The following is a 24,731-nucleotide window of genomic DNA, read 5'->3' as shown; positions in this document are numbered from 1 at the left end:
TAATAATCTAATTATAGCAAAATTAATAATATTATAGTTTATTATACTAAAACTATACCCCAAATAACAGTGTGAACACTAAACACTCACCTGTGTGCTATTACTGTCCCAAATGCATTACAAAAATGACAACTTTGAATCCTTCCAACCACGTGATAAAGTAGGGTCTGCTGTTATCCACATTTGTTTTAAGAAGTTTTGTTTATTTTTTTAATATATATATATTTAGTTGTCTATGGACCTTCATTTTATTTTTTTATATATGGTGCTGAGAGTTGAACCCAGTGCCTCACAAGGTTACAGACAAGTAAACTGAGGTGCAGCTGTTAGCACCCTCACCCAAGGTCCCAGGGCTAGAAGAGAGCAGGCTGGGATCCGGTGCAGCTAGAGAGACCAGGTCTCCCACTCCTCTCTCTCTAAACACCTGTCCCCTCTCCCTGCCTGCCACAGCCACCTGTTCTTCATGAAAACCTCCACGGGCTTCCAGGAAGGACACATCTGGTATTCCATCTTCAGCGGCTCAGCTCGGAGCAACTTCACACGCGTTCAGAGGGTGTCCTGCTGCTTCTCCCTGCTCCTGTGCACCATGCTGACCAGTATCATGTTCTGGGGTGTCCCCAAGGACCCAGCTGAGCAAAAGATGGACTTGGGTAACTCCTGCTGCCATGATGGTCAGAGCTAGTGGCTGGTGGACTTCAGTCTTCATTGCTAGTCATGCCACTATGATCCAGACATTTACTAGGGCCCAGCCATGTAGACATGGCTGGCTACCCACCTTATGTTCTTAGCCTTCAGTCCCCCAGAGTTAAGCTGACACCATGTGCTTCAGGCCCACCGTAAATCACACTGTCAGCCCAGACTATCTGACATGTTCCGCAGCCCTGGGTAAACAAAGACACTTTGCCAGGCCAGACATCCAAAGGCTTTGAGGTGACATCCCAGGAGTAGGGCCCGGTTGATCCTTCACTGCACAGCTACCTTCTGGAAGCAGTGGAGGGGATTTGGCTCCTGGTGACTGTGTCTTCCTTTGCCCTGTTCCTCCCTGTTCCCAGGTAAAATTGAGTTCACTTGGCAGGAAGTGATGATCGGGCTGGAGAGCTCCATCCTCATGTTCCCCATCAACCTGTTGATTGTCCAGATCTTTCGAAACACTCGTCCTCGGGTCCCAAAGGAGCAGAACACGGGGAAGCAGGACTGGGGGACCCCCAAGATGACTCCTGCACCACAGCCCATGGAGGATGGCCTTCTGACACCTGAAGCAGTGACCAAGGCATGCCCTCAAGCTCAGCTTGTGCGAGGGGGTACTCTAGCTCAGGCAGAAGTGGGGGTAGGGCTGGGGCCCAGCAGCCTCAAGGCATCTCAACCTCAGTTGCCAAGATTCACCAACTAATACACACACACACACACACACACACACAAATGTGTACCCACACACACACGTGCTTTCTGAGTGCCTACTGTGTGAAACAGTCCACTCGGTACAGCCTCCCAGGCTGGCAGCCCACGGAAGACTCCTGCTGCCTTCTGCACTGGATATGCTTTTATTTCCCATGTGCCTCTCTGAGGAACACAGCCTGGAGGGAGTCAGTTTATATCCTAGAAAAAGATGTTAGAGGTGGTGGACATAAGTCCTGAGAGGTCCCGATCATGCCTCAGTGGGCAGAGTGGGGTTCAAATGCAGATTGCTGAGCCCAGGCGTGTGCCCTTGCCCCAAGCAGCATGCCCTCCTCTGAGGCTCTGTCTGCTTACCCGATGGGGCTGCCTTGCAGGATGTGTGCAGACTTGTCAGCTCGCTGTTCAAAGCTCTGAAGGTGCCACCGCCAGTCGTCGGTGGGGACTTGGTAGGCTCGATGGACATCAACAACCTCCTGGCTTTGATGGAAGACCTCATTCATCCACAGAACACAAGGGGGCAGGGCTTCCAGGAAGAGGCTGAAAAGAGAGGAGAACCTTTTACACTCACTCTTGGATCTGCACAAGTGAATGGTAAGGCCTGGACATTTCTGTGCCCAGAGAAAGGAAATTCTGGAGCCAAGGGGAGAGGGTCACAGGGTGGTACCCTTACCTGCCTCTGCTCACACTGCAGTCACCTCCCTTTCTACACCACAGGCACCCAGCTGTCCTCCCAACACCTGGCTGCCTTCACTATGCCCTGGACCCCTCTGGCCCTGCAGGCTAGAATGTCACTCACCCTTTCTCTGCTTGGCCATTTCTCACCCGACATTTGGTTCTGTCTTGAGCATCCTTCTTGGGGGAGCAACCCAAGTCTCCCAGGCTCTGGGCCCCTGCTATTTGGCCACCATGCCTCTCCTTACATTCACTGCTCGTGGCCAAATGATAAATTGTGTAAAGAGTTGTTTAAAGTCTGCACCATCCTTTCTGTTCCCCAAACTTTATGAAGTGAGAGCCACCTATTTGCCTTGTCTTGGGGTGACCAGTTCTGTGACCTTGGAAGGATGCTTCAGTTCTCCATGCCCCATGTTCCTTTTCCTGTAAAGTGTCAGAGCTGCAGAGTTGACCCAGATCTGCTTTCAAATGTGTGGGGCAGGACACAAGATGACGGACGACCAGGGCAGCAGAACACATTAAAGGACATTGATTCACAGAGTGACAAAGTTCTTTTCTCTATTCCTTCTCAATCCTCCTAATTAATCAAGAAGTCAAGGAAAATCTCAGTTGGAGCCACTAAATCTTTAATGCTTCTCTACCACTTGTTGATCTCTTGTTTGGCAGAGGTAGGAGATCTCAAATTCAGTGTCTTTTGCTATAATATCCAGCTAGAATTTAGTAACATTGTCTCATGTCCTACATATGGCATTTGTTGTAGTTTGATCCAGTCTCCTTACTCTCCTCTTGATCCTTTTCCCATCTGGGTCAGCTTCCATCACTGTGACAAAATACCCGAGATAATCAATTTAAAAGGAAGAAAGGTTCCTGGTTTCAGTCCATGGTGGCTTTGCCTTGTTGCTTTGGCCTAGGGTGAGGCAGAACATCGTGGCAGGAGCCTGTGATACAACAAAACTGCTCACCTCATGGCTGTAATGGGTCTTAGCACTCAGACTTGTCGCGTCTCAACTTTGCTTAGAACACAGTGTGGGTTATAGAATGGGTGATTTGAATTCATAACCTTGGTCCAAACCCCTATGATTAAATATTCCAGGGGCAGGCCAGGCATGTGCATTTCCAGCCAGGCACCTTGCTGCTTTTCATGCACCTTGAATTTGGAGAGCCACTGTCCTCCAGATGAAATCCTATCCCCTTACTGTAGCACTTGGGCCTTTGTAGCGAGGCCACACTGACCCCATGGTCATGAAGGTCATCCTGGCAGGGCTCTGCTTTCACTGGACTCTTGGCCCTGCGTTGGGAGGCTTTGGAATTAAGGACACAGCCTGACTCAAGATCTCCCAATGCAATAGCAACTGTGCAACTTGAGACAAGTTGATCAACCTCTCTGAGACTTAGTTTCCTCTTCTATAAAATGGGGGCACTAATCCGCCTGGCTTCTTGGCTAGTTGTGAGGACTGAACAAGATTGTAAGATATATAGAAGGCTTAGCCCCCCACCCACCTAACACAAAGCAGGTATTTCGTTAGTTCTGTTTTGATTGGTAGGGATGGCACCTTCTTGGAAACATGAGCAGGAGCCCTGCAATAGAGTGTGTTGGCGCTGGACTCTCCAGCTGAGGCTTCAGTGAGGGAGGCCCAGGGCAAGGATCTAGCTGTGGCACACATTCCCACCACAGTCTTCTCTTTGCACACAAACCATTCCCATTCATCTCTCACTGGCAACTGGGACGGGATCACGGGGGAGGGCTCCATTTTGCCATCTCCTGTGTCCAGCTGCACACACCCTCTGGGAAGGTGAACAGGGGTTCAGAGCCCAGCCCTCACGGCAGGACAGCATGTCCTGGGTGCAGCCTTCCAGCCCATTGCCCAGGAACTGGGGCCTGGTTCCACCTATAGAGTCCACGTTTCCCTTAAAAGGCATGCTTCTCTTAAAAGGAATAGTGGAATAGTGGAAAAAGGAATAGTGGAAATCTGTTTTTTTTTTCCTCCCAAGAAATCTGGTACTTTTGCAATTTAAAACAACGAAAGATGTTTAAAAAGTTTCAGAGAATCTGGGTTTGTAGCCCAGTAGTAGAGCACTTGTTTTGCATGTGCAGGTCCTGGGTTCTATCCCCAGAACAGCAAAAAAATCAAAAACTTTTTTTTTTTTAAATCTGAAATTTGAACAACGCAACTGTAGAAGAATATTCATGGGATTATCAGGGGGTCTTGGGCTCTGATTGGATATTTGATGGGAATATTGTTAATTACTAAAGATTCATAATGCCATGATTATTTTTTTAAAGTCCTTCTCTTCTACATAAATATACTGAATTATTTAATGAAATGATACAAACTTCAGAATTTGCTTGGAAAGAATCCATGTGGATAGTGGGGTGGGTGCTGGCAAAACACATGGGAACTGATTTTGCAGCTGGGTGTCAGGGTGTGGGGTTTCTTCTTATCACTCTCCACTTTTCTGTTTGAACCGTTCTATGATTTAAACAAGATCAAGGCTCACAGACGTCATGCTTCGAGTTCACCACTTACCACGTGAAGTGTCTACAGATGGGACGAGGCCATGGTGGGGATGGCTCTAGGATCCTCAGGGAGGTGGCAGCCGCCTCTGTCCCGGCTGCCATCTTGATTGGAACTGGCTCCGAGTCAGCTCAGCTATGGCTTTCTCTTTTTTCCCCCCAGAGAAAGCACAGTGCCAGGAGCCCTGGTTGGCCCCCAGCAGTCCCTGGAAGGGCAGCGCCTACAGGCAGTGTCTCTACCTTCAGCTGCAGCATGTGGAGCAAGAGCTGAGACTGGTGGGGCCTGGAGGCTTCCCGCGCCACAGCCACGCCCAGGCCCTCAGGCAGCTGCAGACCCTGAAGGGCTGTCTGGGGGGACAGCTGGGCACCCTGGCCCCAGTATATGTCAGGTAACCCGCTTTCCCAGTGACGAGCAGGACAGCCTGGGGGCTGTGGGAGAGGGCATCCTATCCTGGGGAACCTTAGGAGGATGCTCTCACCCCAGACCTCTAAGCAGAAGGGACTTGGGACTCCTGCAGGAAGCATGTTGAGCCAGGCTGTCTTGGAAGACACCTGCAGCCCTGGGCACAGCACTTTACAATTTGTAGCCATTTTCGTGTGGATTTTTTCCTAGCTGTGCCTCCTTGGGCCAGTCCCTCTCTGAGCCTCCTTCGCTTGTAAAGTGGGAGTGATGATGGGTATCTCCTGTTTCAAACTTAAAACAAATTATATATTTTTAAGATAAATAGTGAGATTGGACTACAGACAGGTTATTAGATGACACTGAGGAATTATTACTCATTTGTTAGCTGTGATGATGGCATAGTAACTTGGTAAGAAAATGATCATTTTTGAGTTGCACTTTGAAGTAATTAGATTCTGTATTATGTCTGGAGCTTATTTTTAAATATTCCCTAATAAAGGGAGAAGGAAGCCAGGGACAGATGGGATAGCGTGTCAAGGTGGTGACAATGTGGGAATCAATTGCTGTACCTAGGGTTTTCTGTGCTTGATAATTTTTGATGAGACATTTTTCATGATAAAAGTGAAAAAAGATTATTATATAGAGCCCATTTCTAGGATTGCTATGAGGGAATAATGGAGCAAGTCTGTATAAAGTGTCAAGTTGGGGGGCTTTCTTCCAGCAGACCTGAATGAGACTGCTTGTACTTGACAGACTCTAGTCTGTTAATTTTTTTTAGTTGTAGATGGACACAATGTCTTTTTTTTATATTTATTTTTTAGTTATTGGCGGACACAACATCTTTGTTTTGTATGTGGTGCTGAGGATCGAACCCGGGCGGCACGCATGCCAGGCGAGCCCGCTACCGCTTGAGCCACATCCCCAACCCCACACAATGTCTTTTTAAATTTATTTTTATGTGGTGCTGAGGATCAAACCCAGTGCCTCATGCATACGAGGCAAGCGCTCTACCACTGAACTACAACCCCAGCACCTAGAATAGTCTTTTGAGGTAGCAGGTTACAGAGGACAAAACAGAGGGTCTGGGAGGTCAAGGAGCTTGGCCACTGTCATGTAGATGATGAGGGCAGAAAAGGATTTGAACTTGAGCCACTGGTACCACCCTGACTGTCCACTCTCCTTTGTAGTATTCCATGGGCCAGGAGGCCCCGTGGTGGCCTGCCTTGGTGGTGCGTCCTGGTGGGCTGGCTCCTGGTGGTGGCCACGGGCGGTGTGGCGGCTTTCTTCACGATGCTCTATGGACTGCACTATGGGCGGGCCAGCTCCCTCCGGTGGCTCATCTCCATGGCTGTATCCTTGGTGGAGAGTGTGTTCATCACTCAGCCCCTTAAGGTCAGAACCCCTGTTCCAAAGTGCCACCCTCTTCCCTCCACCTGCCCTTACCCTCCTATGACTGGTCCTGCCTTGGGCTTAGGCCATGGATTCATTCAAGGAGCCTCCATGGAACACCACCTCTGTGCAGGCTCTGGGCAGGGAGGGTCATGAAGGCCTCGGCATAATAACCCATGTTATCCGACACTCGCTCTGGGTCAGGCTTGGTGCTGCATGGAGAGACTTGCTTTCATAACCAAGTGAGATTATGGAATTGTGAGAAATTCTGTAGGGGAGGAGACCTGAAGTGAAGCAGTTAAGATCCCAGGGCTGGGACGTAGCCAGTGGGAGAGCTTGCCTAACAGGTGCAAGGACCTGGGAAGAAGGAGAAGTTAAGATCACAAACATTTTGCCCTGGACCCTATGTATATCTATAAATATGAATACCCTGTTTCCTTAATTCTAAGATATTTTTGATTATGAGAGAACGGCAATTTAAAAGAAATTTTCCTTCATAATATAATGCTCAGTCATTAAGTGTGTGCACCAATTAGGAGCTATGCCCTGTTTCCGAAAGGTGAAATTACAACAAGCGTGAAGAAACACCAAGCCCTGACCTGGAGCTGGGTGGGTGGGGGCCCAGCTCACCTCGGAAGGAGCAGTCAACGGGCCATCTCTGGGGAACCCCTGGCAGTAGGGAGGAGTTAGTGTTGGAGTGGGGGCTACAGAAAGGAGGGGCACTTGGTGACTCCTGACGCCTGTGGGATGTCACCAAGTCCCCACTCTCCTTCTATCCTTTGCTTCCCATTCTACTCTGAACAGACTTTATGATAAGACTCAAAACCTTCGAGAACTCTCCACAGACTAGGCTAGAATAGTAAGGGCTCAGGTGTGTCCTGACTCTTCTGTTCCCAGCCACCCCGCAGAGCCCTACTGTTGTGCAGAGTAGGTGAAGGCTGGAGGACGGGGTGGAGGAGGAGGAGGGCCCCTATGTTGGAAGCCCACAGGCTGGGGTAGTCCTCTGTGGGCGAGTAGAGGTGGGCAGGCTTGGTGAGTTCAAGTCTGGCCAGTACCCCACCTGGCTGGTGGCTCTCACTCCTCCTCACTGCCTCCCTCTCTGCAAAGGGTGGCCAGCTTCCCACTTGCCTGCCCCAGAGCCTGGCTCCTGCGCCCAGCACACAAATGTCCTGTCCCTCTCGGACCAGCCCTAAGAGTTTCTAGGGTGGGCTCGGGGTTCACCCCAGTGATTTGCAGGTACTGGGCTTTGCTGCTTTCTTTGCGCTGGTCTTGAAGAGAGTGGAGGAGGAGGAGGAGACTATGCCCCCACTGCCGGGACATCTGTCCAGCCCAGGTAATGGGGCCTCTGTGGGTGGAAGCAGGGTCCTAGCCACCTAGTGGTCTTGAGGAGGCCATACAACTGCAGAGTCCAGCCTCTGCAGCCCAGGGGGGGGGGCAGTCTTCCTCCAGCCTTCTCCTTGGATTTGGGAGCCACACCAAACCAGTCAGACAAAAGTGGCCCCTTGTCTGCCCAGCAGCCTGTTCCTTCCCTCCCCAGCCTTTTGCTCTGACACCCCAGCATGACCCTTCATCCAGAAAGACACCTCAGGGACCCTCCCTCTCTCTACCCTGGCTGCCCTCTCTGTGTGTCCAGATGGAAATTCCTGAGTGCTGACACTGAGAGGATACAAAAACAAAGGAACAAAGACAGTAGAACGAACCCTCTAATAACCCATCTCAACCTTCAGGGAAAATAAGTCAGGAACAAACAAACCAGAGCCCCTGTCCACACATGATCACTCAGTGGAGTTGCCTCAACCAGGACCATGTTCTTCTTTCTAGGAGAAAGTGTTGGCTCTACAGATCCACAAGGCCCATTAAAATCTTCTTTGAGGAAAAAAGAGTACTTTTTCTCCAATTTGGCATCTCCAAATTTATGCCAGCCTTGGCACAATTAAACATTCATTCCACCATTTCTCTGGCCATTCTTCAGAGAGCTCTGGCTGCATGCCAGCCATGATGGCTCAAGAACAAAATTTACATAAAATGTACTCGTTTTTTAGTGCACAATTGGCTGATTTTAATAAATTTAGAGGGTTATGTAACCTTCACTGCAATTCAGATTTAAGTAGATCTGTCACTCCTGAAGAGTCCCTCTTGCCCAACTAAAGTCAGTTCCACGCCACCCTTGCCCTAGGCAGCATGACACTGCCTGGAAGGATCAGGTCATTGCCTCTGGAATAAACAGGCCATCTGGAGAGATGACATTAAGCAATTAAGTGCACAAATTGAAATCTAAGAGCAGGGCTGGGAGGGACCAGTGCAGGCCTCTGCTGAGGGGGAAGGAAGGGAGGATGGTACAGTGGTGTACGCAAAGGTCCTGAGGCCAGATGGAACTTGTCATTTTATAACAATTATGGATAGTTTGGCTGCAGCAGGTAGAGCTGGGGGTGGAGGTGATGATTAAAGACAAGGTAGAGAGGCATCAGGCAGGGTCTTGGACGAGCTGAGATCTTTAAATAGAAGGTCTTTAGACAGAAGAGTGGTGATCTGTTTTGTGATTTTACAAAGATCACTGTGGGTTGCTAACGAGAACCAAAAATATTAGGTCATAAGTGGAAATGAGGTGGGGGGCAGTAGGGAGGCAAGAGATGGCAAATTCTGGTGTTAGGAGTCACTGGGGGCATGGATCCAAAAGGTAGCTGGGTCAGTGCACTCCCTTAAGTGGTTATAGCAGAAGAGTGCTAACAATCGGCATCTCTGATTGCACACAGCCTGGTCCCACTGCCTGCTTGGGGGACTGCCCTGGCATTCTTGTTCCCACAGGCCCCTACGTCTTGTTCCGAGCACGAAGATGCAGCAGCAAGCCCGTCTATCAGCCACTTCTTGCCACCGCCATTGAGAAGATGAAAACCACCCACCTCAAGGAACAGAGAGCATTTGCCCTAAGCAGAGAAATCTTGGGTAGGCAGGCTTCCCAGTCTGGGTCTCAGCACAGACCTGGCACACTCACTGCACAGTCTTTGCCAAGTGTCTCCCGGCTTCTGAGCCTCAGTTTCCCTAGATGGCAACTTACCCCAGCTTCTGCTCTACACTTGAAATCCTTTAGTGGCCTTATGGCCCTTAGGATGAAGTCTGAGTTCCCTCCTGAGGCTCCACCCAAAGCAGAAACCCCCTCTGTTCCTTGTGCCCCAAACTCCAGCCACAGTGGCTTCTACAGCTCTTGGACCCAGGGCTCTCGCTTTTGGCCAGATGATTCCTGCCTGGAAGGTGTCCACCCTTCCTCCCCAGCTTTCTTCTGGATAATTCTGCTCATCCTTTAAATCTCAGCCTGATCACTGTGTCTTCACAGAGGTTTCCCTGGGTCCTCTGGCCAGGAGTTCCCAAATCTCAGGGTGCAGTTTCCTCTGAGTTCCCCAGAGCAGATCTGGGTGCAAGGAGTTCATTTGGGAGGTGGCCCTGGGTTCAGTGGTGGGAAGGGAGAGTAGAAGGAGGGAAGGAAGTGAGCGGGCCCAGTCCTGCTGGGGGCCTCAGGGAGAGAGTGCAGTACAGTCCTGAACTGTCCTACTCATTGGTATCTGTCCAGGTCCTCGGGGGAAGAGTCCTCAGAATGTTCCCCAGGCCTAGGCCAAGGTTCTGGCTTAGTAGGAATCTGTTCCCCAAAGTGGTTATGATGTAGAGCCTCCTGAACCAGATGTGTGCATCTGGTGAGCCCTCACATCACACCGTTCTGTCTCCAGCGAGCCAGGCAAGCTCTGTGACAGGAAATACAACTGACTCCTTGATTACTGTGTCCTCAGCAACGCAACAGGGCAGATGCATGTTTTAAATGATTCTATTTTACACTAACACAGCACAAACTCTGTGCAGCCTCTGTTTTAAGTGCTTATAAATATTAACTGATCACCTCCTCACAACCCTGTGCCAGAAAATTATATGCAAATTCCACAGATAAAGAGTGAGCCACAGAGGGGCTGAATCATTTGCAAAGGGCCTGTGGATAGCAAGTGGCACAGCTGGGATTGGAACCCAGACAGGAGGCCTCCTGGTCCAAGGACTTCATTGCTCTCTGCCGTCTCTGTGAAGATTGGCTCTGTTATTCCAAAGGGGAGGGGCTATTCTGTGAGACCTCCACTCTTCTGAGCCATGCACCATCCACGTTGTACCCTAACTTGGTGGAGTCGAGAATCCTGCCTGACTGGCGGTTGTGCCTCCTTTCCAGCGTACCTGGGCTTCCTGTGGATGCTACTTCTGGTGGCCTATGGTCAGAGGGACCCCAGTGCCTACCATTTCAATAGACACCTCGAACACAGCTTCACCCGAGGCTTTTCAGCCGTGCTGGGCTTCCAAGAGTTCTTCGAGTGGGCTAACACCACCCTTGTGAACAACCTGTACGGTCATTACACAGGTACAGTCCCTGCATGCTACTCTTGGGGAAGTGAGGGTCAATGACAATACGGTCTCCTTATGAGCTGGTGCAAGTCCACAATCTGCTTCATAACAAAGGCAATGAATAGGCGAGTGGTTATTCCAATAGCCATATGCTATTGAAGGAGACCCTCTGGATGGCTGGGCATGTGCAGGGAGGGTCACTAACTCTCCTATGAAGCAGAGTGGAGAAATCTTAAATGAGAGTTAAGCTAGCAGACACTGGCTAGGCAAAAACCGGGCACTAGGCAGGACAAACAACATGAGAATATCTGAGCCTGGGCACTCCACGGCACATCCTAAAACTACACAGCACTGAGTATAGTGACAATGTAGGGTCTGAGTTAAGGACCAGTGAGAAGCAGGGACCAGGCTGTGAAGGAGCTGAATTCACCTTTTATCTTTGAGGAAAGGAGGCACCACAGGAGTTTTCTCAATAAGGGAGCAACACAAATCTGTGGTATAAGGATCATTCTGGGGCTGGGGATGTGGCTCAAGCGGTAGCGCGCTCGCCTGGCATGCGTGCGGCCCGGGTTCGATCCTCAGCACCACATACCAACAAAGATGTTGTGTCCGCTGAAAACTAAAAAATAAATATTCAAAAATTCTCTCTCTCTCTTTAAAAAAAAAAAAAAAAAGGATCATTCTGGAAGTACCCGGAAGCTGGGGTAGATAGTGGGCTAGTCAAGATGCTAGGGAGACATGCTGGGGGGCTGATGCAGAGTCAGAGGACAGTGTGATGGAAAGAAGGGGATGGGTACATAAAACATGGAAGAGGTGGTAATGCTGGGATATGGTGAACATTAGGATATGGGAGTTGAGCCATGCAAAGCAGAGCTTGCTCCCAGTGACTTGGGAGGCTAAGGAAGGAGGATTACAAGTTCAAGGCCAGCCTCAGCAATTTAGCAAGGCCCTGTCTCAAACTAAAAAGACAGGATGTAGCTCAGTGGTAAGTGTCATTGAATTCAATCCTCAGTACCTGCCTCCAAAAGAGTGTGAGGATTGAGGGGAAAGGGCACAGATGGTATCCAAGTTGATGCTAGGGTGAGGAGTGCCATTCCCCAAGAGAACCTATGGAGGGCATAGAGTAAATCCAAGATAGACAGATGGCAAAGTCGTTGGGATGAGAGTAGATAATGGTTGGTCATGAGCTTCTCTGGGCTGTCTCTATGATGGGAAGACTGAAGTTCAGAGGAGCGTCCAGGCCAGGGAGCTTGGAATGTGTTAAGATGATTTTGATAGTTAGATTTACTGACGTGGTTTTCATCTTTAGGCTTTGTCACCGATGGAAACTCCAAGCTAGTTGGCAGTGCCCACATTCGCCAAGTGAGGATCCGGGAAAACTCTTGCCTTCTGGTCCAACAGCTGCAGGCTTCTTTGGACAGATGTCGTGCGCCATATTCCCAGGATGTTGAAGACCTGGCAGACTATGGAGAAGGCTGGAATGCCTCCGCCCTCAATAATAGCAACCCCTTTCCCCAGGCTTGGCAGTACCAGAGCCAGAGCCAACGTCAAGGTTATCCCATGTGGGGCAAACTCACTGTGTACCGAGGAGGAGGCTATGTGGTCCCTTTGGGGACTGATCTCCAAAGTGCATCAAGGTAAGGCTGACTTGATTCTTTTGCAGCTGAGTGGAGCAATTTTCTAGAATCCATGATAGACTGGAAGATTCAGCCTTCAAAACGGGGCTAAGTCAAGTTCCTCCATGTCATTTTGGAAGGGCGGGGGAGACTCAGAAGCACTCAGATTATGTTTGCAGGCCCTTAGAAACTGCATTCTCAGAGTTGGGGGGAAAAATCCCTTTCCAGCCATTGTTACTATGCTCATGGGCATACATGTGGGTGCAGAGGCAAGCACTCCTCGCAATGATCTTGAGGAACTTGTGTTAACAATATGGTAGATGAGGAAACCAAGGCCTAGAGAGGTGGTTAGGTTGTACAGGGGGCATTCAGAGTTTGATAGTCATGGGCCATCGCCAGAACATGTGCTACAGTCAGCTGACAACTTCCCAGGATCTGGTCTTGTGAGCTACCAGCCTCCAGAGGACCTCACTGTTGCAGCTGCTGCCTGCCTAAGCCCCTGGTGTTTTATGGCATTCCTCCAATATCATAGCTGTCATTAAAAAAGCATGAGACTCCCCTGAATGGAGGACTCATCAGAGCATATATCCTCTAGCCCCAAGTTTCTGATTCAGCAGGTCTGACGTGAGGCCTGAAAATCTGCAATAAGTTCCCAAATGCTGGTTGGGGACCATCCTTTGAAAGCTTCTGCTCTGATAGCCAAGAGACTGTGGGTACCAGATATCATGATATGGCTGGCCAAGTGGGACCATTCTAAGGAGTGACCCTGGTGGCCAAGGATCAGAGCAAGGGCAAAGGGAGGTTTAAACAGGAAACCCTGGTCCCATCCAGGACTGAGGGGCAGAGGCCTCCACAGGATGGAGATGCCCCAGATGCTGCTCTTTCCCACAGAATTCTTCAGTATCTCTTTGACAACACCTGGCTGGATACTCTGACTAGAGCAGTGTTTGTGGAGTTCACCGTCTACAATGCCAATGTCAACCTGTTCTGCATCGTCACACTCACGCTGGAGACCAGTGGCCTGGGTGGGCTGCCTCCCCTGCTGGGTCTCCTCTGGGCTGGGTCTCCTGACCCAGCTGGGATGGGAAATTGGGGGTGGCTCTGGTTTTTCCTACTGCTGTACATCCCTGGGCCCCCAAAATCAAGGTGTCAGAGATGGCCTAGACTTCTTCCCCTCTTCTCTCTGGCCCAAAGTGACACAGTTGGAGCCTGAAGGCAGCTCTTCCAGCTCATTTTGGAGCTTTCTATTGTATTGATGGAGCGAAATGGAAGCTCTAGACAGGGGCTGTTAACAGGTAACGTTACCTAAAAGAACATTTTATAAAGTGTGCATCAATTTACACTAGGAAGCACATTTGATATAACAATTCAACATTTGTATACAACCAAAACTAAAGCTTCACAAAAAATGTTTTCCCCAACTACATGGGATGCTCTCCTATTTCCCATTCTATCCCTTCCTTTCTGCCTCCTCTTTTAAAATGTTAATAATAGGCTATTAAAAACACCAACCTGTAGCCTGTTTAGTTAATGCTCAATTTGCCTAAAACTCAACCTCCTCTCCACTAAAAACTGAACATTTAAAAAATATTAAATTATATTTTGTTTGTTTTTTGTGGTACTGGGGATTGAACCCAGGTGTACTTTACCACTGAGCTACATCCCCAGTCCCTTTTATTTTTATGTAGAGACAAAGTCTTGGTAAGTTGCTGAGGTTGGCCTCGAATTTGTGATCCTCCTGCCTCAGTCTTCTGGTTGGCTGGGATTACAGGTATGTGCCATTATTCCCAGCAATTATATATTACTTTTATAATTACAACATAATTTCACCCAGTTATGGTGGCTCACATCTGTAATTCCAGCACTTTGAGAGGCTGAGGCAGGAGGATCTCAAGTTTGAGGGCAGCCTGTCCAACTTAGCGAGACCCTCACTCAAAATAAAAAATAAAAAAAATAGAAGGGTTGGGGATGTAGATTAGTGGTAGAGTACCTTTCGATTCAAGACCTAGCATAACATACACAGAAAAACGTAACATATGCTTGTGGATTTTTTTTTTTAATTCAGGTTGAAGCCAAGTGTGGTGGTGTACACCTGTAATCCCAGCAGAAGGGATTTTAAGTGGTTCAGTCCTAGCATGCGTGAGGCCCTGGGTTACATCCTCAGCATAGGATGAATATCTAATTTGGGGTGAGATGGGGCCCTACAGCTGACTCCCAGCAAGCTGTAGCATCTCCCAGCCCTCAACAGCTGCACCTTCCCGGTGTAACGCCAATGAAAGGATTTTTAAGGCAGAAGGATTTTAAGTTCAAGGCCAGCCTCAGCAACTTAGCATGACCCTGTCTCAAAATAAAAAATAAAAAGGGTTGGGGATGCAGCTCAGTGGTAGAGTACATGCTCATCACTGAGCCACGTCATCATGATCATCATCATAACAACAATAAATAAAAATTCAAAATTGTGTAAAGTGAACAGTAAAAGGCTTTTGACTTCCATTGTCAGTTCCTATGGTCAATGAATTCTTTCTAATTTTGTTTTTGGAGTTATTTGTATATTTTTGCCTCCTTTTTTGTCTCTTAAGGAACTCTAAAATAACTTGTCCAAACCCCCCCCTGATTGAATTGTGTTTGCACACGTAAGAAGTCTGTGGAGGGCTGATGGAGTCTGCCAAGCACTGAAGTCCCTCAGGGGCTCAGATGGCTTCCATGTCTTCCTTGTCACCCTTAGCTGACTTTGTCTCTACCAGCCTCACCAGTCAAACTGGTTTACAACATTATCCACCCAAATATCATTACAGTGGAAAAAGAACAAAACACCACCAACAACAATTAGCAGAAAATAAGGAAAAGACACACAAGTGCAGGAAAAATATTCAAAAGGAGGTTGGGTTTTAGGCATACTGGCCACCAGATGGACTGATCTGCAGTACAGTGGCTTTAAGCAAGCCAGCTGGAGGAAAGAAGGACTGATGCTGATGGGGTGGATGCTTTGCTGGAGGTGACTGCATGAATGGCCATGTGTCCCGTGGAACTTCCAGTGTAGCCCCTTTCATCCCTTCCAGTGTGTGCATGGTCTATGGCATCGAGCATGTGTCCACACTCAGTCCCTTGGGTCTCTGAGTCCTCTCCTCTGATCCCGCCACCCCTTGGAAGTGTCTGAGCTTGAGTCCTCCAGCCTGTCTACTGGTCTGAGGGGCAAGTGGCCTGGACTGACATGTACTCTGTGCTTCCAGGAACCTTCTTCACACACGCGGCCCTGCAGAGCCTCCGCCTGTACCCCTTTACCAATGGCTGGCACCCCTTTGTGGTGGCAGCGGAGATCATTTACTTCATCTTCCTCTTCTACTACATGGTAGTGCAGGTGAGGGGACATGTGCACAGGCAGGGGTGGCTCTGGGGTGTGCCTAGCCTCCCCCCGATCCCCACTTAGAGTGGGCCTGAAGAAGGTGGCAGCAAGGCTTTGCCTTAAGTATGGTGTCAGCCTTTTGGTCCTTGTTGGTTCTAACAGATGACCCAGGCTTCTGTCTATAATGTCGGGCATGGGAAGGACCAAGGCTGGCACTCCTCAGGAATCAACAGCTCTGAGGTCCTTCTAGTGGGTTGGGGACGGAGGACTGGTCCCTATTTCTGCTTAATTGAGACCTTCCAAAGAGCTGAGGTGAGGGGATGGTAGATGTGAGGGTGGTTGTCCCCATACGGAGGATACTCTGAGCTTAGATGGTGAGGTTCTTGGTGTGTTCTGTTCTTATCTGTTGTCCCTAGGAAGTAGGCAAAATCCCCTTTACCACCTTCACTGATGTGTTACACCAGGAAGTTGCAGCTGTTGATTATGGTGAGGACTGGGAGATGCTACAACTTGCTGGGAGTCAGCTGTAGGGCCCCATCTCACCCAAAGTGAGATATTCATCCAATGCTGAGGATGGAACTCAGGGCCTCATGCATGCTAGGAATGAACCACTCCCCCACCACCAGGATCAGCATTTGAACACAGAGCTTGATGCCTGACCTTCATACTCACCCCCATGCTGCAACATGACCTCCTAAAGCAGGCCACACAGGGCTTCCACCATCACCAAGTCAAGCCCACAGCCAGAGACATCAATATCATTTCACTTGTCCCTCCCAGCAGAGGGACTGACCACCCCCTTGACCCTTCACTTCTCTCGGTTGTCTTTGCATTCTGTTTGCAGTTGCTTCACAAAGTCATTCCCCAAAACCTTCACTTTTCTTCAGAGTGCTGCTCAGCAGTTTTAACAATCCTCTTTATTATGGAGGCAAACTTGGCCTCCTCACTAACCAGACACAAGTACCCCTCCTTAGTCATGGTTCTTCTGAATGGAAGGGGAAGAGGAGGAAGAGGAGGGCTGGCAGGATGACTAGCTCTGACTTGGGACACTTGTTGGGAAAGTATCGCTAAACCCAGTCTCCTGCCAGTCCAGGAAATCTCTCCCCGAGACAGAAAGGAAAGAAAGAAATGTAATTGTTTTAAATTATTGATTCTTAACTGTGAAGTATACATAAAACTCACCACTTTGCATTTTATGCACACACCTAAGTATGCAGTAAGCACATTCTCTATCATCCCACCACCATCACTAACATCTCCAGAACTCTCCATCTTGCAAAACCGAAGCCACACGCATCAAGCAACCAACCACTCCCCATTCCTCCTGAAGAAAAGTAACTCTTGTTATTGAATAAGCATCAGACCAGAATGTGAGGTGTGTCCTGTGCAGTGGCTCTAGGGGTTGCAAAGACAGAAGATGAGCACAACCTGCAGTACAGTGAAGCAGATAGAACCCACAGCACTCCTGCTCTGAAGGGGGTGACAGGCACCCTCAAGTAGAGGACTGGACTGCACCATTTGTCACCTCATCCTTTCTAAATTCACCTTGGAATCACCATATTTATATGTAAATATTTCTAATATTTATCATACATATAATATACAAAGTATTATATATTATATAGTATCATATATATATATAATATTTATTTAGGCAGTTTTCTAACTGCCTAAATAAAAAGGAAAAATAAGCTTTAGCCTTTATGATAGGATAAGGGCTGGCACTTGAGTTAGGAGCCTGAGGAGGTGGGCACCTACCCCACACGCAGAGAACTCCCTGAGAAGGGGCATCATCTTCCTTCATAATTGCCTTCCAACAAGATGGCTCTCCAGTTCTTGAGAAAGACATTTCTGAGTTGTAAAACTGGCAGGAGGCTTGTTTGACTTTTGGAAAGATGTGTGTACACTTTCAAGGGGCACAGAGTTTATAAGTTTTCTAAAGTAAAGTCTCTTGGAAAAGTGAGGGTGGGAGGAGAGTACCCACACACACACTTTTTTTTTTTTTTTTGCCACATCAGAGAGAATTCAGTTGTTTTCTTAGTAGACACTGTATTTACTCTTATAAATCCTACAGCCAGGACAAGGGGAGAAGTCTATACAAGGTTGGAGAGAGGCCTTAAGGCACTCTGTGTAGGTGGGGCCAGGGCTGGACAGCCTTGCTGGCATCAGTAACCCCTGCTAGAGAGCCCTCTGGTGGGGACAGGAGCAGCTGTGGGCTAAGGGGATGGTGATCATGGTCTGCAGCCTTTAGCAGAAGCTTGGGCTCTTTTCCCAGGGCAAGCTCATGAGGAAGCAGAAGTGGGGCTATTTCTGCAGCAAGTGGAATCTTCTGGAACTAGCCATCATCCTGGTCAGCTGGAGTGCCCTGGCAGTGTTTGTGAAGAGGGCTGTCCTGGTGGAGCGTGACCTTCAGCGCTACAGGAGCCACAGGGAGGAGTAAGTGGCTGTCTTAGCTCCCCTGCCCCCCCTCCCCGACTGACTCTCCTCCTTCTAGCTGTCGGAGGCCCAGGGGTCAGGGAGGCTTTGGAAATCCTGTGGACCTCAGCAGACCAGGGGACACACCTGGTAGAAATAATTGCAGTTGCCACCTAGATTCAGCTGTGGTGCCTGAAGCAGATACAACTGGAGAGGACTCTTTAAAGACAAAATACAACATAGCTAACCTTGGTAAATCTTACCAAAATGTAGGACCATGTGGTATGCTGCTGAAGTCCTTCTGGTCTTTGGGGGAGCTCTTGCAAGTATCAGAGCCCAAGTAGCTCCACAACTGCTACAGCATGTTAAGCATCCACTATGTCTTATGCAGGGTGAGTTCATACATCTCTTATGTGTTCACAGGATACCTAAGAACTGATGAAGGGTGATGTTATCAGTGCCCTGTTTAACAGGGAGGTCATGTGACTTCCCCACGACCGTAGAGCTTAACTTTGGCAGAGAAGTAACTTAAATCTAGCTTATGTGGATCTAGGATCCCTGTGGCTTATTTGGGGTCATGGTGTTTCTTGTCTCACTCTTTTTATAGATATAACCAATATTTATTGAGTTATTGCTGGATGTTGTACAGTCATGAAAATCCCAGGGCTTCACACATGCTGGCCAGGTGCTCTATCACTGAGCTATATATCCAGCCCTACAAAACCACTGTGAAAGCACTTTCTTACCTATCTTAATATTCCTGAGACTTCTAAGAGATGGTCTTATCTTCTCTTTTTTACAAATAAGAGAATTATTTGTAATGAGGCTTAGAGAGGTTAAATTGTTTGCACAAGATCACACAGCAAGTAAATACTGGAGTCAGAATTTGAACTCTACTCCTAACCTCTAACATTGTCTCATTCATTCAACAAACCAACATTTAGATCTTCTTTGTGTCACACCCATGAATGTATGTATGTGTATCTGTGTGTGATATAACTTTGGTTTTTTTGGTCCTGGAAATTGAACCCAGGCACTTTGGCATGCTAAACTAATGTGTTCTATGAATAAGTTACATCCCCAAGCCCCTATATATAAAAAATATTAAAATAATATATGATACTACAAGTATTGCTCAATTTAAGGAGTTAATTTAATATTTATTATGTTGATATATAATAAATACTATATATTATCATACATATAACATATATAATACATAAATATTATATATAACATATATAATACATTTTATGTATATATAAAATGTAGGAGATATATATATATATATATATATATATATATATATATATATATATATATATATCCTAAGCTTTTACAAACTTGGGATCATTCAATATTTTTCTGTAATATGATTTTCTCTTTATAGTTAAGAATGAATTTAAAGTACAAAGGCACAAGAAGAGAATGGAACAAGGTGTGATGTTGGGCACAGCCTGGATTTAGAAATCAGACATACGTAGATTTCAACTTCTCTTACCACTCACAAATGACTGTTTATGTCACTAGCTGAGTGATCTTGTGCCAACTTTCTCTCCTTATCTATGAAAAGGAAATAGTAAGCTATACTTTATCATGGTTTTTTTTTTTTTGGTACTGGGCAGTTAACCACTGAGCCACCTCCCTTGCCTTTTTTATTTTGAGACAGAGTCTCGCCAAGTTGCTTAGGGCCTCACTAAGTTGCTGAGACTGGCTTGAACTTGCAATCCTTCTGCTTCGGCCTCCTGAGTTGCTGGGATTACAGGCATGCATCACCATGCCTGGAAAGATGTACTTCATCTTGAAGTTCAAATGAGACTAAGCAAATGAAGTTTCACTTAGTACAACAAATGGATACTTCTTTGATCCTTCCTTCAAATACAGGGCAGCTATAGATGTACACTCAGACAAGTGTACAGAGAGGGTGGCATCTACTGGCCTCAAAGCAGGGAGAGGGAGGCTCAAAGATGTCTCTTAGCTCTATCCCCTTAATCCTGAAAGGATTCCTCCTTTACCTTTTCTCCCTAGTTCTACAACCTTTAATAAAGACAGCTAATTAAAGGCCTCATGAATGCCATAACCATAGCCTTCATGATCACATCATCATCTTCATCACCATCATCATCACCATCATCCTAACATCAGTATTCTCATTGTCACTACCACCATCATCACTATCTTCACCAATACCATCAACCAATATCATTACCATTCTCATCTCTATCATCATTCCCATTATCACCATCATCATCATAATTATCACCCCATCATCATCACCATAGTCAACACTATCATCAATATCAACACCATCATCATTACCATTATCACTACCATCATCACCACTATCATCACTATCCTCAACATCACAACCATCATTGTCAACATCATCACCATTGTCATTACTATCATCAATATCACCACCATCATCACTATAACATCACCATCACTATCATCAACATCACCAGTTTGGGGAATTGGACTTCTCTCCCCGAGATCTGTTTCTGGATTTGATAGCCTCTGAGACCATAGACAATATGTGTCTAATCCTGAATCCAGATGGATTTTAGCTGCATTGCTTATGGTCTCTAAGACCCAGACTTCCCATTTTGTTCCCACAGGGGGATCAGTTTCAGTGAGACAGCAGCAGCTGATGCTGCCCTTGGATACATTATTGCCTTCCTGGTACTCCTGTCTACAGTGAAGCTTTGGCATCTTCTCAGGTTGAATCCCAAAATGAACATGATCACCTCGGCTCTACGCCGGGCCTGGGGCGACATTTCAGGCTTTATTACCATCATTGTTATCATGCTCCTGGCTTATTCCATTGCGGTGAGTGGCTCCTTTGGGAAAACCTCAGAGCTGATGTCCATGGAAGCCAAGGCTACCAGGTGGTGTGGAGTGAACAGTTAGGGCCAGGGAGAACTCTGGGAACCTGAGGAAGATGGCAGATCTTCTGAGTCTTGGGTATTTTAGCTGGGTGCTCATGAGATGGCCACATCAAATGGCAAAGACTAGAGATTTTAGTTGAGTAGGAGTGAGGAAGCATAGGCTCTGGAACTGAAAGGGCCCAACTCCTTCCAATGATGGATTCCTTTCTGCAGCTAGACTCTGCCTGTTCTCCTGATATCCAGTTGTTCCGAAGGCACAGGGCTAATGTCCAGGCAGGCACAGAGCACTCTTACTGTGCTGGTGGATGACCTGGGTCACCCCTGTCCTTGAGTTAGGGTAGGGATGGGGAAGTGAGGGTTGACTGTCCACAGGCCATGTCAGCACTGTTGCCACAGACATAAGGTCTGAATTTAGCAGGATCAATGCTGTTTCATTCAACCCCTTAACACTGAGCACATTCTGACAATCACATCTTTAATGACTGGAAAACAAAACAGAACAAAAACAAACATAAAACATTCAACTCTTTCTTATTACCAAGTAATGTGAGAAACTAAGACCCTCTTCCAACCCTGCCAATCCTGATCTCCATCCACATATGAACCCCAATCCTGATGCTCAGCTAATCCACAATTTCCATCATACTCCTGCCCCCTACTCATCTTTGATTCTTTAGCCCTATGTTGATCCTGACCCCTTCTCATTCTCACCTTGACCACATCTAGTCTCCTGTCTCCCACCTTTCTCTGACCACACGTCCACTACATTCTAGTCCCCACTCTGCCTTTACCTTCGACCCTTTGGTATCCCTATCATCTCTGCCCCCACCTCTTTCTTCCTGTCCCACACTCAAAAACAGGGTAGGGCACACCGATGGAGTGGTCTGGTCGAGGGTGTATGCTGAAAGAGGTGGTTTTATTCAAATGCTCTAATTCATGTCAATTTGTTCAGTCTGCCATTTGCAGTGCAAGGACATTGCAGTGTCTCTGGGGCCAGAAGTCACCAACTCAGAGCCATGTGGTTTTGGGCCTTCCTCTGACACCACAGCCCTGGGAAAAATCTGGGAAAGGGTTGTGTGTTGAGGGGAAAGCCATGCCCAGATGGGCAAAGCCCATTGTCCATCCAATCCAACTGCCCGGAGGAAAGAGGGTTGGGCATCATAATGTCCACTTTCCCTACTTTCTTTGCATAGCCATCTGGTGAAAGCAGCAGGGGCTTAGGTGGTGGGTGCCTGCATGCACACAGCATAGGTATGCAGGTATGATGTCCACAGGTGTACAGGTCCATGCAATCACACAGGACACATGTGGTCTTGATTGCAAAGGCCCACAGAGAAAAACACACATTCCACACAAAACTGGATGTATATACACCACCTGCATGTCTGGGTGGGTATGGACAGCTTGGCCAGGCCAGACCAAGGAGGTAGCTAACACAGGCTACTGTGTCAAACAGCAGGATTTGGGGATTCATGCTCTTTTCCCTGCTCATGAGGTCTCTTTCTATGATAGTCAAACTTAATATTTGGTTGGAAACTCCATTCCTACAAGACCCTCTTTGATGCAGCAGAAACGATGATCAGCCTTCAGCTAGGAATCTTCAACTATGAGGAGGTAATGGTGGGGCGGACTCTGCAACCACACTGTGTCTCTGTGAAAAGTAGAGAAATCTCTCCCCACCACCCCCGTCATCCTTCTGGTCCATGGCCTGGCAAGCACAGGGCAGCTTTGGTCATATGTTCCCCTTTGTCTAGGCAGCCTGCCCTGGAGACCCCTGCTCACAGAACACAAGGCAGTGGATTCTCAGGAGGACTATGCTGGGGGTCTCCAACAGGAGTATTCTTGGCAGTAGTCAGGACCGGCACCTGTCTTTGGAGGAAGTAGTGGTGGGCAGGAGGGCCACCCCACCCCCGACTCCCTTCCCTGGGCCAGCTCCAGAGAGCTCTGCCCATACTTCTTTGCCCAGCTCCAAGGGCCAATTTCCCTCTTATGGTCCTAGGGAATGGGGTGGCAGCTTGCACAAAGGATACCAGGAATGGATGGCCTTCTTACTTTCAGGTGCTGAGCTACAGTCCTGTGCTTGGTTCCTTCCTAATTGGGTCCTGCATTATTTTCATGACATTTGTGGTGCTGAATCTATTTATCTCTGTCATTCTGGTGGCCTTCAGCGAGGAGCAGAAGTGTGGTCAGGTGAGTTCCTTTGGCCTATTCTTGCCTTTTAATTAACCTTGAACTATGAAGACTCTGGCTGAGTAACATTAGATGATGAATTTTAGAGACCAGTATAACTCAAAACACCAATTTCTCAGGAAGGGAAACTAAGGCCCAGGAGAAAATTACTTCCTCGAGGTCACAAGCAAGTGAAGGGCAGTGCTGGGCCTAGAATGGGATCTCCTGCTCTCCAGTGATTCTTGGCCCTGACTATACCTTGGAATTACTCCTGAAACCAACACAAGAAGCTCAGGGACAACCCTGAAGTTGGCATTTTAAAAATCTCTGCAGTGATATGAATGTCTAGCCAAGGTTGAGAACTCTGTACTACAATCTGAAACCTCTGCTACAGCAGCGTGGCTCATGAGGGTCTAGCTGGGGCCCCTCCGTCAATCTCCAACCACGGGTGACTGTTAGTCCTAGTGTGCCTCACAGATCCTGAATAGTGAAAGGCCAAGCTCAGGGGAAGTACACAAATCCAGCCACATGCTACAGAGAAGGAACCTGATGCCCACAGAGTTGAGATCCCCGACTTAGGACCAGAGCTAGAAAGGAGAAGAGGTGAGGTTGGAGCCTAGGTTGACTTGGATGTGTTTTAATGTCCTTCTGGAGGTGTAGCTGTACTAGCTCTCCCTTCCCTGCCCAGTTGGAAGATTCCCTAAAATCTTTCCTAAAACTACATACCTACAGATCCTTACAACTCATTCTCTGATTTTTACATTTCTGTCCAAGAGCAGTGATGTGTTTCTCTAAGTTGCAACGTATAACCATGTTAATGGATCATTTGGAAGAGAGAGCTGCTTTTCCAGAAGCCAGGAAATTTTGTGAGGTTTTCCCCACATCAACATTCCAGTGGACACCAACGGAATGTCCTATAAATTGATCTAGTTGTGATGCTATATGCTTGAAGGTAGTGTCAATCACTCAGGCAGAGAACTCAGTCCCATAAGACTGCCCCCACTTCAGATACACTGCTAGTTGTATGTGTCATCTATATTGCTGACCAGTCAGGGTTCCCATAACTCTCTCCTTGAGCTCAATTAACTTGCTAACTCAGCTCTCAAGACTCAGGAAAACTCTTACTTATTTTAAAGGACATTATAATAAATTTTAAGATAAAATAGAATAAATAACATAAACCCGTTTACTATAAAGGGTGCAAGGATGCACATGAATAGCTAGATGAAGAGGCACAGAGGTAAGGTGAGAGGGAAGGATGTGGCACTTCCATGCACCCTCTGGGTGAGCCACCCTCCTAGCACCTTCATGGATTTAGCAACACTCTTCACATCTTTTATAAAGATTGATTCCACTCTGCACTGCTCCTTCTTCTCATGGAGACTGGTGGGTTAGAAAGATCTTTCTGGTGATAGCCCCATTCTGAAGCTATCTAGGGGTCCTGCCCTAAGTTACCTCATTAGCATAAGCTCAGGTGTGCTCATGAAGGCTTGTTATGGAACAGCAAAGTGCACTGCTGTCACTCAGGAAATTGCAGTGGTTTTAGGAGCTCTGG

The 24,731-nt window shown here is 47.6% G+C and overlaps 1 protein-coding gene and 1 long non-coding RNA gene across 4 annotated transcripts in view; one reads left to right on the top strand and one right to left on the bottom strand.

Moving 5' to 3' along the window:
• The window catches only part of LOC110597470 (uncharacterized), a 72,213-nt gene that overhangs the window by 24,722 nt on the left and 22,760 nt on the right, over window positions 1–24,731 (bottom strand). For all 3 annotated transcript variants that reach the window (XR_013431040.1, XR_013431041.1, XR_002483236.3), the window contains exon 4: window positions 1,750–1,932. This is a non-coding gene — a long non-coding RNA (uncharacterized LOC110597470). The remainder of the gene's footprint in view (window positions 1–1,749; window positions 1,933–24,731) is intronic.
• Window positions 1–24,731, top strand: part of Pkd1l3 (polycystin 1 like 3, transient receptor potential channel interacting) — an 80,500-nt gene that overhangs the window by 53,469 nt on the left and 2,300 nt on the right. The window contains exons 28-42 of the mRNA XM_021721755.3: window positions 451–650; window positions 1,053–1,270; window positions 1,770–1,986; window positions 4,746–4,971; window positions 6,173–6,377; window positions 7,611–7,707; window positions 9,180–9,317; window positions 10,576–10,761; window positions 12,055–12,382; window positions 13,253–13,386; window positions 15,592–15,719; window positions 17,980–18,140; window positions 20,738–20,948; window positions 22,520–22,621; window positions 23,066–23,197. Coding sequence (XP_021577430.2) covers window positions 451–650; window positions 1,053–1,270; window positions 1,770–1,986; window positions 4,746–4,971; window positions 6,173–6,377; window positions 7,611–7,707; window positions 9,180–9,317; window positions 10,576–10,761; window positions 12,055–12,382; window positions 13,253–13,386; window positions 15,592–15,719; window positions 17,980–18,140; window positions 20,738–20,948; window positions 22,520–22,621; window positions 23,066–23,197 — 2,683 coding nt within the window. The remainder of the gene's footprint in view (window positions 1–450; window positions 651–1,052; window positions 1,271–1,769; window positions 1,987–4,745; window positions 4,972–6,172; window positions 6,378–7,610; window positions 7,708–9,179; window positions 9,318–10,575; window positions 10,762–12,054; window positions 12,383–13,252; window positions 13,387–15,591; window positions 15,720–17,979; window positions 18,141–20,737; window positions 20,949–22,519; window positions 22,622–23,065; window positions 23,198–24,731) is intronic.

This window comes from Ictidomys tridecemlineatus, chromosome 15, assembly GCF_052094955.1.
Source record: "Ictidomys tridecemlineatus isolate mIctTri1 chromosome 15, mIctTri1.hap1, whole genome shotgun sequence".
NCBI classification, from domain to species: Eukaryota; Metazoa; Chordata; class Mammalia; order Rodentia; family Sciuridae; genus Ictidomys; species Ictidomys tridecemlineatus.
This window is presented reverse-complemented; position numbering and strand designations above follow the sequence as displayed.